Source organism: Micropterus salmoides, unplaced genomic scaffold (assembly GCF_014851395.1).
Source record: "Micropterus salmoides isolate LMB-PRFRI ecotype aquatic unplaced genomic scaffold, ASM1485139v1 Ms_hic_scaffold_19, whole genome shotgun sequence".
NCBI lineage: Eukaryota > Metazoa > Chordata > Actinopteri > Centrarchiformes > Centrarchidae > Micropterus > Micropterus salmoides.
In genome coordinates, this window is record NW_024041039.1 from 18,831,201 (window position 1) to 18,846,786 (window position 15,586).

The 15,586-nt window shown below is 42.8% G+C and overlaps 1 protein-coding gene across 1 annotated transcript; it reads left to right on the forward strand.

Annotated features, from left to right (window-relative positions):
* The first annotated feature begins 2,868 nt into the window (after positions 1-2,868).
* Positions 2,869-14,625, forward strand: peli2 (pellino E3 ubiquitin protein ligase family member 2). Its single transcript, XM_038728253.1, has 6 exons — positions 2,869-3,189; positions 7,849-7,978; positions 10,118-10,219; positions 10,939-11,136; positions 11,343-11,531; positions 11,679-14,625. The coding sequence occupies exons 1-6, from the start codon at positions 3,086-3,088 to the stop codon at positions 12,255-12,257; spliced, it is 1,302 nt and encodes a 433-aa protein (XP_038584181.1). The 5' UTR covers positions 2,869-3,085; the 3' UTR covers positions 12,258-14,625.
* The last annotated feature ends 961 nt before the right edge of the window (positions 14,626-15,586 follow it).

Genomic DNA, 15,586 nt, shown 5'->3' on the forward strand with positions numbered 1-15,586 from the left:
TGAAGGTTATCCGGCCATCTGACTTCCCTGTACACAATAAACATGTTTTTCATGCAGCGGTGTTATTTTAGGCAAGTGTTTTGAGTGACAGTAGAGAAGCTGACACTATGTAGCTTCAATTATGGGACCTTTGGGGTGTGACCAGTTTCCTGTGATGCTGTATAATCCCTCAGAACAGGAGCGCGTTTGTTTTCTCAGCTCCTGCATTACAAAATATTTCCCATCAGTAAGAAGATGTGAAAGGAAGTCGGAATACAATAAAATAATCAAAAGCTTACAGAGGACGATATCTGACTGTAATGTTGACTGTGGTCACTTGTTGATGCTGTGAGTGGCTGCATTTGAATTCATTTTTAATCTTTTGATTTGTTTTATTGAAAGAGGTTCTGTGTGACTGGACTTGACTTGCACAGAAAGCTCTTGCACTCATCTTTTGCATGTTAAAAGGCCTTCAAAACAACAGGTCTGTTGTGCTAGCTAGGGGCGCGAGCAACATGGGATCAGCACATTCCTTGCATTCTTCCACACTGTCATGCTGCAGTCAGCTGATTGGACATATGGCTTTTACCTTCATGGAAACCTTGCAACAAAACAGGCGCCACTGTATCCTCAACATACTCATCATTAACTGGATAACACAGGGTGCGCCTTTCTCAGCTTGCTGCTGTTGTGTCATATGTAGTCAGTCCTCTACTGCATAGCTCATTCCTAATTAAACAGTCATGGGTTTAAATGTCTTGATTCCTCTGATTAATAAAATAAAGAAGTGCAGATTTTCTACAGTTCTGTCACTTTTAACCCATATCAAGTGTCTCTTAAGTTCTTTGGAAAGCCTGGCATGTCATCATATGTGGGTGAATGACAAAAGATTTAAAATTGGGGGAGGAACCAGTGATAAATCTGCCTGAGGTTATACTTAGTCAGACATTTACAGGTAGTCTCATGACTCCTATAGAAAGTGACGTGTAAAGCCTGACAGAAAGAATTGAGGAAGTAAATGGGGGCTATGCCTTTCTTATGTCATCATTGCTCACATTGTTAGTCAACTGTGCAATTGTGCTTGTTCCAGTAGGTCTCTGCTCTGCATGCTTCTTGCCTGGAAACATTTGACTCCTCCTAAACATAGATTTACACTCACACTATGCCAGCGCAACATCAGCAAAGCAGTCCCTGCATCTGCTCTCCATCAGTGTGGTATGTGCTAGAGAGCTTTTGATCCACCCCCCGCCCCCTTACTCTACTGTGTGTGCATGTGGGAGGGTGAGGCAGACAGACAGAGAAAAGACTGTAGTGCCCTTTTACACAGACAATGCCCAGTGGATGAAAGCAAGCGGAAAGAGACAGTGGCACAAAAGAGCTGTAAACATTCATTATACGTGCAGCTTTAAGGCCAGCCCCTAGGCCTGTAGTTAAAGGACTACTGTAGCTTGATCCTTGTGCATAACAGCTGAAGAAGCTGAAGTTTACTCCTCAGTACTAACAAGTCTGTGCACAGTATGAACAGAACCAACAAATGCCATGGATTAATCTGAGTTGTATTGCTTTTGGAAATGGAATAAGACATCAACATCTTACTGTGCCGCAGAGTTTAAGGGGAGGAAAGTACCTTTAAGAGCCCCAGTGACCCCCTGCTACCTTTTGTTTTTGTGTCAAGTGTTATTGCACTTTGAAACTGAACACCAGTTCAAACAGAAGGCCATAATTGCAGAGGCAATAGGACCACTGAAGGGGGGCAGAAGCAATAAAGGCACCTCCAGCCATACCGATTCTTGTGAAAACAAGACAGAGGCAGTAAAATGAGTTGATGAGACTGCCAGACAAAAGTGGAGAAGTGGTACATTCACAAGAAAGGCATGAGAACAACTAGACTTGTGGGATATTGGAGGTTGAGAAGTCCTTGACATCCTCACATTCGGTGTGGACATTTGGTTACATTAGTGAGACATTAGTAATGAGTCATTCTCAGAAGTCAAATTACTAGGCGTTGGTGGTATTATTATTAGACTGACTTGCATCTCCTTGCGTAGAGCCAGGTGACTAATAAGATATTATAGAAAGAAATAAGAATATACCTGTAAGTCTGCAACCAATGAAAAGAGGTCTGAAAATAGGACTCAAGACAACAAAATGAAATGATCAGGGGGATGTGAAAATGAAACTTCCAGGCATGCAGATAAATAGTGATGTCATTAGGTTACATAATTAATCACAAGCATTAGCCAACCACAATAAATTATTTCAAATAAAGTTCTGGAAAGGGCCCAAAGGGTCACCAATAAAATAAGCTAATCTGATTTCGCCATCCTTTCAATCTCTTCATGTTATCGCAGGCAGGAAATGTACCAGGATGATTATTTTCACTGCCCCACCTTCTGTGGGCTCACATAGGCTTGTGTAACTTCATACAAAAGTCATATCTAATAACATCATCTGATCCTTGATACATATGTACTGAATTAAGTCCTATGATGCCAATACTCACAACAAGGCATATTGACGAAAAGTGTGTAAACCCTTGTTCCCGTTATTTATGGGAAACGGGAAACTTTGCAAACATATCAGGAAAAGTATGATCTCTTTAAGAATTCCCAGATTGTACTCTTTGTTTACATAACACCGGGAGCGACCCATGGACCATGCCAGGTGGAACATGTAAAGACTTTTATTCAATCGTACAATAGCAATGTTTATCCAAGAATACATTAAATGCAAAATACTATCACTTATTGTAATTAATACTTTTGATAGCTATATACAGCACACATTGGTCCAAAACGCTAGTGTAAACACATATTTGGTCTGGTCCACCCCCCTACACAAAGTAAAGAACAAGGTAATGGTACGTCCCGGCCCTGCTCTTCGCTGTTTTTGTATCAGCTTCAGAGCGGATTGAACCGCCAAGTAAGTTACGTTTTGCAATGTCACACTAAAGAAGTTTTAGACCAGTTTATTTATAGAAAACTGGATTGGTGAGGGCACAGAGACATATGCCGCAGGATATAAGATCTGAAATGAAAGACTGTCGTGTTTTTTGAAGGGGATACCGGGTGATTTTTGAGCCGCTGGTATTATTACTGTAAAGCTAATGTTGCACAGCGAAGCCAGAAGCCTCATGTTTTCGTCAAGCCAAGAGGAGCACTGCGCCCCGTCCAAAGACCCAGTGAAATACGGGGAACTCGTGGTGCTGGGGTAAGTTTAAGCCTTGTTGGTGTATATTTTGGGACAACTGTACTCGATGGAGTCCCCTGAGTTAACGCGAAAGCGAGTAACGTTATTTATCTAGAGGAAGTTTCACAAGAGGGTGCTCACGGAGCTAACTTAGCGACGTGACTGTTAAGTTTTGAAAACGAGACGTGGACTTTAGTAATTGAGTTTTTGTTTTAGGCAAACGTCGACTTTTACACAGAGAAGTTAACTATACATGTATTCAGGAAAAACCAAACAAGCCTTGTTGAAATTCACTCTCACGTTACTCCACTAATCAGACACGTGCGCAATCAGAAATGTGTACGTTTTAGTTTTGCCAAGTTGGTGACGATGTTTCGCTCCCTAACAACGGGGACAGGCGCAACAGTCTTGCTACATTTGAACAAACCGGAGTCCGACAAATGGATAAGTTCAAGGCAGCTTTAGAAACCTGAGTAAAATGAATCTCATACTCAGCAAACACTGACCAGGCAGCTCATTCCTACCTTAAAGATGGGTTCATGAGGTTACAGGAATTCGGAAGCGGTGATGCGGTGATGGTCCCCCCCAGTCCCCAGGGTTCTTCCTATTTTCAATACTATCTATTGCTCAAACCGCACAACTTTAGATCTGCAAGGAAAATTATTTCTTTATCCGCACATGCATTACAAGGCCATGGGCTGTATTATTATAAGATTCATGAATTGGTCTACATATTATTGTTGCATTAAATAGTTTGGAAGCACACACCTTGCTCATCTCAATACACGCAGTTGATTTCTTTACATTCTCTTATGTCTGCATGGTCAGGTAGGGGCCCGAACTGTCCCACTAAAGACCAATATCAAAAATGGAAATGATGAAAAATGCCTGTTACAATTTCCTGAAGGCTAGAAGGACATCTTCAAGTAGCTTTATTTTGCCCGACCATCAGTCCACAATCCAAAGAAAGCAATTTAAAGACATTATGCACGTGTGAGTATGTATGTATGTATGTATGTACATATATAAAAAGATGGAACCAATGATTAGCATTTTTAATAGAAAAAACATATGTAAACCATTGATCACAGTGATTATCAAAAAAGATTAATTTTCTGTCAATCGACTAATCAATTAATCTATTGTTTGTTTCAGATCTACTATCAAGTACTTAAAGTTGACAACAAATGCCTAGTTAGATCTTGTGTTGTTGTTGTTGTTGTTATTATCAGATGAGATCAAACTGTTGCCCATTCTGTCACATACTGTAGAATTCTGTACATATTTTTACATAGGAAAGTTCTTACATTGAGTTTAGACAGCATATAACATACTTGGGCATCTTTTGTTAAATAAAATTTAAAAAGGCTTTTGTAGAAACAACAACCCATTTATTCTTCTCAATAAGGTTTTGGTAGTTTTGGCTCTGATACTGAAACTATCATTAGTATTGCACAATTTCAAACAATACCTGGCCCTAATCTGTTGATGTAAAAAACAAAACAAACACAAGGCAGTGGCATAAGTACACGTGTCTCATCCTGCCACTGAGTAAAAACTGGCGTGGCTTTTTCTTTGTTTATGTCAGAGCTATTTCAAAACCACTACTGTGGGTTTATTTTTCAGGAGAAACTGCAGTCAGTTATCATTCTTATGTTTATATTTTTAAACTGTCTCGGGCAGCAGCTGCCACAGATGATGGAAAACACCTGCTGTGTCATCAGCGCTTGGGAGTTTGGCCAATACTGCAACTCACATGAAAGTTATTAAAACACAAAATGCGCTTTGGGAATTACATGTACACAGCATTTGTTTGAAGCACTTAAACTGAGATGCTTTATAAAGGTTATACCCAGAGCATGCTAGAGTGTGGTTTTGTCCTTTGCCCATCCCCATACACTCACAGCCATACTGCTTATTTTAAGGGACAGAAACTGCTGACTGCTTATTACCCCAGGCTGAACATGTGGTATGCTTGAAGCTGATACGTTTGTTCTCTCTCCTGACATGAAGACACATATTTGAATCAGATGTGACGGGCGTATAATCACTGCCATGACATCACATCCCATTGATAAAACTGATGGTAGACAAGATAGCTGACAGCATGGAACAAAGCTTGTTTGAGCAGCAGTTCCCTCAGTGGTTTGTTGCCATGACCGTTGTGGCTCTTATTACTTGCATGGCTGCCCCCCCATCGCTGCCTGGGCGGATTGGCTTGGTGCTGGCCAGTGAGGAGGGAGGGCAGCTGAGTGGGTATCCTGGAAATGAAAGGATGGATTGATCAGGGCCCAGCCTTTGCCTCTCCTCAGCTTCCTCTGTCCATTGTGGCTGAGAGACAGGGCCTATTGATTGAACTTTGTACATTTCTCCCTAAAGAACCACTCTGTAAAGGAAGTGTACAAATCAACTTGGGGACATGTTTGGTACAAACTGGCACTGTTTGTCACCCATTTATCCAAGGAGGAGGAGAGTTATCCTTTTTGCATTCCTATCCTCCATAACACAGTCAGTGTAGGTGGAGTATGTGTGATGTCAGTGTCTTGTGCAAGATTATGTCAGTCAGATACTTGGAGCCATGGCTGCTTGAATCTGAGTCACTTGACTGATGGCTGCCTGCCATGTCGTGGTGATGTTATGTTGATGTATTTGTACAAAATAGATTGTCCTATTAGAAGCACTAATAGCCTGCAATCTTACTTTGCAGCATCATCTATCTTCTGTGACCCTTTAAGGCTCCCATGCCTCTGTGTCATGCTAATGAGGGTTATAACAACTCAGCATATCTCCTCCTCATTTTGCGAACACTAGCCTTTCATGTTAGCCTAAGAGGTAGGAGGTGCTGTTGGCTCCTTAGTGCAACCCTGGAGGATGGGTGATGCGCCAGAGTCTTCTAATCCCTGCTCCCAAAGTATTGGAAGGTAAATCCGCTGTCTGTCAGGCACAGGTCAAAACGTAAAGCGTTCACAATTAGTTGGAGCGTCTCTTTAAAGAGCCTGTCCTAGCTAATGTGATGGTGGCGCTTCCTAGCTGACAGAATATTGTTCCTCTGTGTAATGATGAATAATAGAAGGCATGTGTGGCATTTCTCAGAGAGCCAGGGTTATATTCTGCAGTTTGAATCCATCACGGCAAAAATGCTAAGCTGCGTATCCTATTGTGTCTTGAATGTGAGACATACAGATACAGGTATCCAGCAAATAGGCCCCCCTAACTAAATAGAAATCTGAACAATATATAGGCCTAGCTGCTCTTTATTTAGGTAGGGAGTTTCTAGGACAGGTCTGATGAAACTGGAGTATAGAGTCGGCACTCAGTTGGCTTCAAAAGTGTGTTTATTAATGAGATAATAATCAGTATTTTTGTCCCTTATGGATCTTCTTAGGATGAAGACCACACAGGATCAATATTTCTATAGTCTCTGATTAGTAAACATACCGTAGGAGCAAATTTACCAATTTTTTTTTTCTTTGATTTTGATGTTCTTTCTGTCTCATGCCTTGTAGCCAAGAGTGGGTGTCTTTTTAAAGCAACATGTAAAATAAAGCATTAGAAAATAAAAGCTGAAGAGTTTTTGCCATAGTGCACAGTGTAAACATTTTAAAACACTCATACAATTAAATGTCCACCATGATTTAGTCATTTTCCTCCTGCTATCACTGTATTAGTTGTAGTTTTGTCCACAGTATCATCCAGTGCCTCTGTAGCTCTCTGTGGGTGGCTTGTCCTACAGGCCAGCTTTGTGCACTGTGCTGACTGGGACCATGTGTTTCCATGCCTGGCCAGCCGTGTGGAGACATGGGACAGGTGGAACAGCTTTGGAGGGAGAACCAGAAAGAGGCTCTTGTTGCTACTGTTGCGTGTGTGTTGCACCAAAGAGGAGAGATGTCAGATTATGTAGCGGTTGGTTGGAGTTCATTTCCTCATGATACGCATTGTTATGCAAACTTTAAGAGAGATATTTCCGTTTGTGCAAAGTGCCTGTTCAGCACACCGTGGCTACATGCAAGTGTGTGACAGAAGGTCTGTGTGTTGGATGGGAGTAGAGCATGGGGTGTCCCAGCTGTAGGAACCAGCTGGTGGATGGGGGGAGGACCAGTCCTAGCGGAAGGGGCTTCTTCATTCTCAAGGAGCTGTCTAGGCTAGGTGCCTCACAGCAGACTGAAGGGGAAAAACTGGAATCTGGTATTGAAAAGTGAAAACAGACAATATGCGTAGATGCTGTTCCGGCCTTACCGATCTGTATTAGTTTGTAAAATTCAGCAATGAGAGAACGAGGTTCAGTTGTGTGAGCTAGTTCTCCACCCAGACTGTTTGTTCCCAGAGTGATAGCAAACCTGACATGCATCTTAAAACTTGCTCCTGCCTGGGACATGGAGCAAAACAACAGCTGCAGTTTACACAGAGTTGGCTCACTGAAATCACAAGTACCAGAGTGCATTATGTAATAAGAGACATTATCCAAGGTAACGCTTAGATTGCTAATAGGGTACATTAGATTGCCAGTGATGTAATGCATGGCAAAGCTCCTTTCCAAAATGCATGGATGTTTCTAATTCCTGTGTTTACTTGTTATGTGATTACCAGAATTTTTGTCTGTAAATCTCATCAGACATGTCTTTTTGCAGTCTCTTCATAAGAAATGTAATGTGTGAATTTGCTGCCCCCCCCTTGTGACAGGTACAATGGATCTCTGCCCAATGGAGATCGGGGTAGACGGAAAAGCAGATTTGCGCTATACAGGAGGACCAAAGCCAATGGTGTTAAGCCAAGCACTGTGCACATCCTCAACACACCCCAGGCCAGCAAGGTACAGAACGGATCAGAGGATGAATAAGTGATTCATTGAACTGACTCAGTGAGAATGAACAAATGTCTGCTTGTCTTTTGATGTATATTGTATACAAAAAAAAACGTATGTAAGCCTGCACTTGTATAACTGTGACAGAGCAGGATGAGTAATTTTGTCAATATATAAGGCATATTTCGACTTCATATTGTAATTGAACTCCGCAGATTAAAGTCAGAGGAGCAACAAACCAGAGCAGCAGAATGATTTGTCAGTGATTTCAGTAGCTTATGGAACTTTGAGTAACCTTCTTTACATTATTGTTGGCAGACGTTAATGTTGACATTTCCAGCACAATAAGTGTAGTTTCCGGCCGGGCCTCATAGCATTTACCTGCGCAGTGCCTGCCAGAAACTGCCCTGTCGAGTATAACATGTCTGCGTGCATTCTTAAGCAAAAACTGCTAAACAAGCTAGAGGACCTGCTTACCTCTGCAACTCTCAGAGGCCAATATTCCAGACATTTGTTGGGCCCTCTGCTTCAGGTTACACTCACCTTGTGGAACTTGACTCTTGATATCTGAGATTAGAGCTTTTTCTGTGACCGGGGCCTTTTCATTGCACAGATTGTGCATCATTCCATTCGAGTTTGAGCTGAATGTTGTGCTGCAATGGTCTATGAAATATGGCTAAATGTTTCTGCTGCTCCACACTGCAAGCTATTTCTCAGACTGCACAGCTCAACTGAGCAAAGAGTGGCATTTGCACATTTAGTCACGGACTGTTTCAGAGATGGAAACTGCTGTGAGCTTCTTCCCCTTTCAACGCTCTTCCTCTCTGCCACCCTGGTACCACGCCTGGCATTACGTGTGTGGGGTGAACTGAGGAGGAAACTGTTGCAGTTGCCTGACCCCGCGCTCCTGGCTATACGCAAGGTCAAAAATAGCCATTTCTTCGAGGAACAGTGTGGTGAGCTTGATTTGAGAAGAGCCTTCTTTGAGTGAGCCAAGCTGCCCACCCCTTTTTTTTCTATTAATGTCTTTTCTACAGCAGTCCCCCTCAACCTACTCGAGCTCCCTCACAGTGTAGCAGTCTCGTACGAATGAACTGAGAATGCTTTGTGGCTCAGAGGCTGTGAGGGAAAGCTCACGTGTCTGTGCACACTCTTGTGCTCATGACAGATAATGAGAAGCTCCCATGATGCCACTGCCAGCCTTATATTCAAATCCTGCCCGCTGATCTCAATTACCGCATTTGTACATGTGTGATTGTTTGCATTCGTCCTCCTTTTGGGGTTGCATGGCCCATGGCTGTGTTTTTGAGGGGGGTAGGGTGTTGTGCTTATAAAAATATACAGGTTTCTGTTTGGAGTGTGTATAAACTTGTTTTAGCTGTTGAACAGGTGGAGCACCATTTGTTTGTAGCGGCGCAGTCGAGACAAGACTGCATGTGATGATGACATTTGTCCCCGTCTGTCTCTGAGGTTACAGCAGAGTATGGTAGTGCTGATGACCCACTTTCTCTCTCTCTCTTGCACGTGATGGGGTTGGGGGGGGGGGGGGGGGTGCTGTTTGGGAAATGGAATTTGCAGATTATAGCTGGATGATAGTGGCATGTGGTAAAGTGTTGATGGGAGCTGGGCCTGAGTGGCTTTATCCCGCCCTCCGTCACTATACTGACTGAGGCAGTTCAGCTGGTGGGAGAGCTTGTGTTAACTGAGGCCAGTAGTCAGTTTATGGTCACTGTCATGGGAGTGTGACTTTACACTCTCTTCTCTGTTCTTGCCACAGATCTTTGGTTTTAGGTAATATAATGAAGGAATGTTATTGCTTTAATATCTACTGTAAAAACACAGTAATAATCCATTGTGGGGGGGGGGGAAGCCAGAGATTTTTTTTCAGTTGTAAGTAACAGGGTGAAAACGAGAACAAATGCATATTTTCTTCCAACAAGCACTACAGTTGTTGTTGATTCTTTGTTGTTTTGCCCTGATCTGTAATTTAACCTCAGCTGTGATGCAAAGACTACAGAAGGCATATGGTACACTCCTTTGTTCTAGGTGTGCTTATACTTAAATTGTTGAACTGTGTATTTGTTGTGTTTTTAATATGGTATCACAGTGGATAGCATGTTTTTATTGAGTTGTTTTGTTATATTTCAGGCCGTGAACTGTAAAGGTCAACACAGTATCTCCTACACACTGTCCCGAAACCAGACGGTAGTGGTGGAGTACTGCCATGATAAAGACACAGACATGTTTCAGGTAAAAATCCATTAAATGACACCGTTACCTGTTAAGCTTGTATGTATTATATTTTTGAATAACCTGTTGAATCATCTACATTTGACTATGGTACTATATATGTGAAGAAAGGCATCAAAACCTTATTTGAGAGAGCGTAATCAGTGAATGTTTGTTTTCTTGAAATGACTGGACTGGACTGAAACTGTAGCATTAATCTGAATGTACAGTAAAGAGACGATGACCAGAGGGTTAGTTAGCATTGCAGACTCGTGCTTTACATTCAGCCCTATTGTGTCCGTTTGTCTGTGAATAACACTATATATATATAATCACAGACAACTCCGGGGAAACTATAAAAAAAAAAACATGACTTTAGGACAATTACAGATGGGGGTGGGGGGGGGAGTGAAAGAGGGAAATGCTTATTTTTACATCTGCTTGTTCAGTTTGACAAATGCTGCTTGCCGAATGAAACTTCCAAACTGTGTCGTGTCGCAGCGTCTTTACCACACACACAAACACACACACACACACACACACACAGCAACATGATCTTGTGTGCCGTCGTTCAGATGTCAACCCGCTGCAAACGGCTGAAATGCTGGAAGGCAGAATAGTTTAGTTTAAATGTCTGCGGGGAACGAAAAATAAACTTCTTTTCATCCATACCATTAGGTTGACAAGAATCCATATAATATTATAGCATGAACATGATTAATTGCTGTGTTGTTTTGTAGATTGGGCGTTCCACTGAGAGTCCCATAGACTTTGTGGTGACTGACACAATAGCCGGAGGCCAGGATGGAGAGGAGACTCCCATCACGCAGAGCACCATCTCCCGTTTTGCCTGCCGAGTTGTCTGTGAGCGAAACCCGCCCTACACTGCTCGCATCTACGCGGCTGGTTTTGATTCTTCCAAAAACATCTTCCTCGGGGTAATTACTATTCAGTATACCATGGGAGAGATACGGTATCTCTGTTTACTGTCTGAATGGAAGGTCGGATGTTAAATGTGTGTCTTTTCAAACTACGAGTTCTAACCACAAATGCAATTCCTTTTTTTGGCAGTGCTGTCTAAAAAGGGGGACTGACACATAGCACATGAGTTTGCATAAAGATCTCTGTTCTGTCTTGCCTACAGGAAAAAGCCGCAAAGTGGAAGAACCCTGACGGTCACATGGATGGACTAACAACCAATGGCGTGCTGGTAATGCACCCTAAGGGTGGCTTCACGGAAGAGTCAAAGCCTGGCGTATGGAGAGAGATCTCTGTTTGTGGGGATGTTTACACACTAAGAGAGACCCGCTCAGCACAGACCCCAGGCAAACTGGTCAGTAGCTACATACATACAGTAATCGAATCGAGTATTACGCAGATGTTTCTCAATTCACAGATAGAATATAATTACATACAAAAGCATTCTTTATTGTTTTGCTAGGAGAAACTAAATTAGTTTCTGCTACATCACCCTTTGCAGGTGGAGATTGAGAGTAATATACTTCAGGACGGCTCCCTGGTGGATCTGTGTGGAGCCACTTTGCTGTGGCGTACTGCAGAAGGCCTCTTTCACACTCCCACCCAGAAGCATCTGGAGGCTCTCAGGCAGGAGATCAACGCAGCGCGGCCCCAGTGCCCCGTAGGTCTGAACACGCTCGCCTTCCCCAGCATGCAACGTAGCCGAGCCCTCTCCTCTCTGGAGGACAAGCAGCCTTGGGTCTACTTGGCCTGTGGCCACGTGCACGGTTACCACAACTGGGGCCACCGTTCAGAGCAGGAGCCCAACACTCAGCGAGAGTGTCCCATGTGCCGGGTGGTCGGGCCTTACGTACCACTGTGGCTGGGCTGTGAGCCAGCCTTCTACGTGGACACAGGTGCGCCCACGCATGCCTTCGTGCCATGTGGACACGTGTGTTCGGAGAAGTCGGTCAAGTACTGGGCCGAGATCCCTCTGCCCCACGGCACCCACGCCTTCCACGCTGCCTGCCCTTTCTGTGCCACCGAGCTCGGCCTCACTCAGGGCTGTTCCAAGCTAATCTTCCAGGGCCCGGTGGACTGAGCTGAAGGGTCCCACTCTGGCAGAGAAGATTAGACAGGAATGCCAACATGCTGTGAAACTGTTCAGATTATTTTGTGCTGTCTTTTGTTCATGTAAGCCAGCTGTGGAAAGGAGTGTCTTCTCAAGTTCTGGTCATATACTGTGGATTCTGCACAACAGAGAGCTATTACAGATTGTTCAGGGCCTCTTGACACTGTTTGGATGGCCACTATGGGATACAGAGATGCGGAGCACACTGAACCACCGATGCCTGGCTCCTCCAGAATGAAATACTGTCTCACCTACCGCTTTAAACAAGACTCCAGCGCTGGGCTGTTTTAAACTACAATGACTGCTGGTTTTCCATTAGAGGGCCATAGAATTTAAAGTTGTAGAATTTTATTCATGAACCAGATAACAGTTGTGTAGTTGGGTCTGTTGGGAATGAAAAGGGGGGCGGGGGTTATAGTTCAATTCCTGGTGGGTCTGAGACAAAGTTTTTACAGAGCCAGACAGCTGGACTGTTGGCTGGGAGAAAAGCCAGGAGAAACTTGGGGTCTAATGGCTGACTAGTTAAGTGCTCCCTGTCTCCCTCTCTTCCCTGAACCCCTGATGGCATCTAGATCATGTAGCTGTCCGGATTTGGCTTTCATTTGCTGAACACACTTTAAGGAGGGGGGAAATACTTTTTGTGTATAGAGATATAATCCAGTGCCTCAAATCCCATTTAAACTGTGGGAATATTTTTCATAAATGAGAAAAGATATTTTGTTGAGGGCAAAGGGAGAGAGATTTTTGCATACAGAAGACATAAGGAAATGATAGCCCACACGGATTCTTCTCCACATTTTTATCTGAAGAAGTATTTTATTACACTGGGGCCCTTGTACTGTTTTGTAATGTAAATGTTAATATATTTTTCTCCTGCATAAAGTGTGTGTGTGTGTGTGTGTGTGTGCGCGCGTGCGGGCTTTGTTTAAATCACCCTGCATCATTTCACCCCAATCCCCTTTCTATGATCTCGCCCACCACCCAAAAAACGCTACCGGAGAGAACACAGGAATTAAACCAATATCGCAGGGTTTGACAATGAATGTACTGAAATACATCGAATCCTCACTGGTGGTGCTTCAATTATACAACTTTCTCAGTGGCTGTTAAAGGTATAGGTATGCCTATTTGCAGTGAAAGACAACATTGGAGCTGTACTACCAATATGCATCAACCGTACCTGCTTCCTAGCTTGCTTGCTAGCTAGCTAGCTGTGTCCCTGCCCCACACACATGTACTGTATTCAATCTGCACTGTTGTTAGCTTTATCCCATGCTGGGTCTGATCCAATGATTTATACGCTGTCAAACCTGGGCACAGTCTCAGCAGCATCTAGAGATTATACCAAATATAAGAAGGAGCTGTTTTCTCTCCACATGCAAGATGTAACGACCACTCTCTCCAATCCAAAGTGTTTCTGTAAACAATCCTAAACCCAAACTGCTGCTATGGTGGAGTGTTGACAGCTCTGGATTACAGTCGAGGCTGTTCAGTTGCTCGCAACCAGCTCCATGGGAATAATGATATTATCGCACACCATGCCAAATTTGGAAAATTCTATTGTGTGTGTGTGTGTGTGTGTGGATGAGTCAAGCTGTCCAAAACAAAGTAGCAGATGAATTGAAACTAAAGAATCTGGGACGAATCTGTACTTTCTTCTGTGATGTTAGCTTATCAGACTGTGCCCATATGTAGAGTGTAGCTGAAGGCATTAATTCTGCCACTAATTCAAATACGATATTGAGCATTAAAATAACGAGATGTTGAGGGTTAACTGTCCTATTGTAGCCTTCAAATTTACTTCCACATTGCATTAGGATGAAATACAATCCAGGGGTGTAGCTGAGGGGCAAAATCCACCTTGATTAAGGGCTCCTGGACTTGACACAAACAAAAGACAAGATCTCAACCACAGTGGTGGACTGCCTGAGTATTTTTCTTTTTTGGTTCTCCAGACAAACATACCTGGCATTCTTAAAAGTATATGCAGCATTACGCTTCACTCAGACCACAGAGCATTTCTGAATGGCTCGATTTCTTCAGATTTTATGTAACTGCCAAGCAGGGTGAAGTATTAAGCCATGTACTGTACAGTAGCATTCCTTTCCAACACTTTCAGCTCAAACACTGTGCCCATTGCTTAAGACCGTGTTCTGTAACAGCTGCAGAGTAGCTGCCTCAAACATTCCTCCTTGGTAAACATGGGTGGGGCCCTCAGTTCACCCAAGGGCTTGTTCTATGATTTTTGTCTCCAACAGGAACTCTGTACACAAGCCATAGAACGCACTGATGCTCCCAATGCCTCCTTTGCAAATAATAAAATATTTAAAAAAAATAACTTAAAAAGTGAGTCGGTTGTCTCTGATAAAATCTGAAAGTCACGTAAAATACTCCTAGTTAAGGCTTGTGGTAATGGCTCCGTGATTTTAAAAAGGTATGTGCACATAATGGGGATTTGTTCTAGCTACTGCCTTTGAACTCCAGATGTCTCCGCTGTGTAGGCACAACATAGCAGTGATGGTTAATCACAGTTACATATGTGTTTCATCATTTCTCAGTATGAGCATTTCCCTGCTATCTTGGCCCCAAAATGGCCCTGGGTTTGATAGTTCTATCAAACATTTTTTTTTTTTTTTTTTTTTTTTTGAGATAAGGGATACATTTTTCTTGAAGTCTATATTTTATTCACATTTCGTGTTCTATCTTATCAGCCTCATCTTAATATTTACCATAGAAAATGACTGCACCAGCAAATTCCCTGGTGTTCAGTGCTGGGTGTAGTTTCCCTATGAAGCCACAAGAGGGCACTATTTCCACAACAATAGAGCTGTTGGCACTGAGCCCTCCAAGCCTGCGGCATCCAATAGCCAATAACACAGAGCAAAGAAATGAAAGTTTGATGTTTATTATGAAAGACTCTGTGTTAATACATCACAAATGTATCTGAAACCAGAGAAATTGAATTAACTAATATGGCATGCACATAAATGCCTGAAAATCCTCTATATGTGCAATTACGATACCAGAGGAGATGTATGTATGCTATATATTTAAAGTTGGACATTTACTGATTAGTCTTTAACATTCTGTATTCCTTTGCTTTTGCAAATGTTGCTAATTAATTATGCTGTTCTTAGATTTATTTCAGATTTGAATCCTGGCACCAGGCATGGCTGACACATACACACAGTTGTGAGCAATATTTAGTATTTATTTTTATGTGCATGCAAAAAGATTGCGCCATGATGATGATGACAATTTCCATCATTTGCATGTGGCTTCATCTCCTCTATAATAAG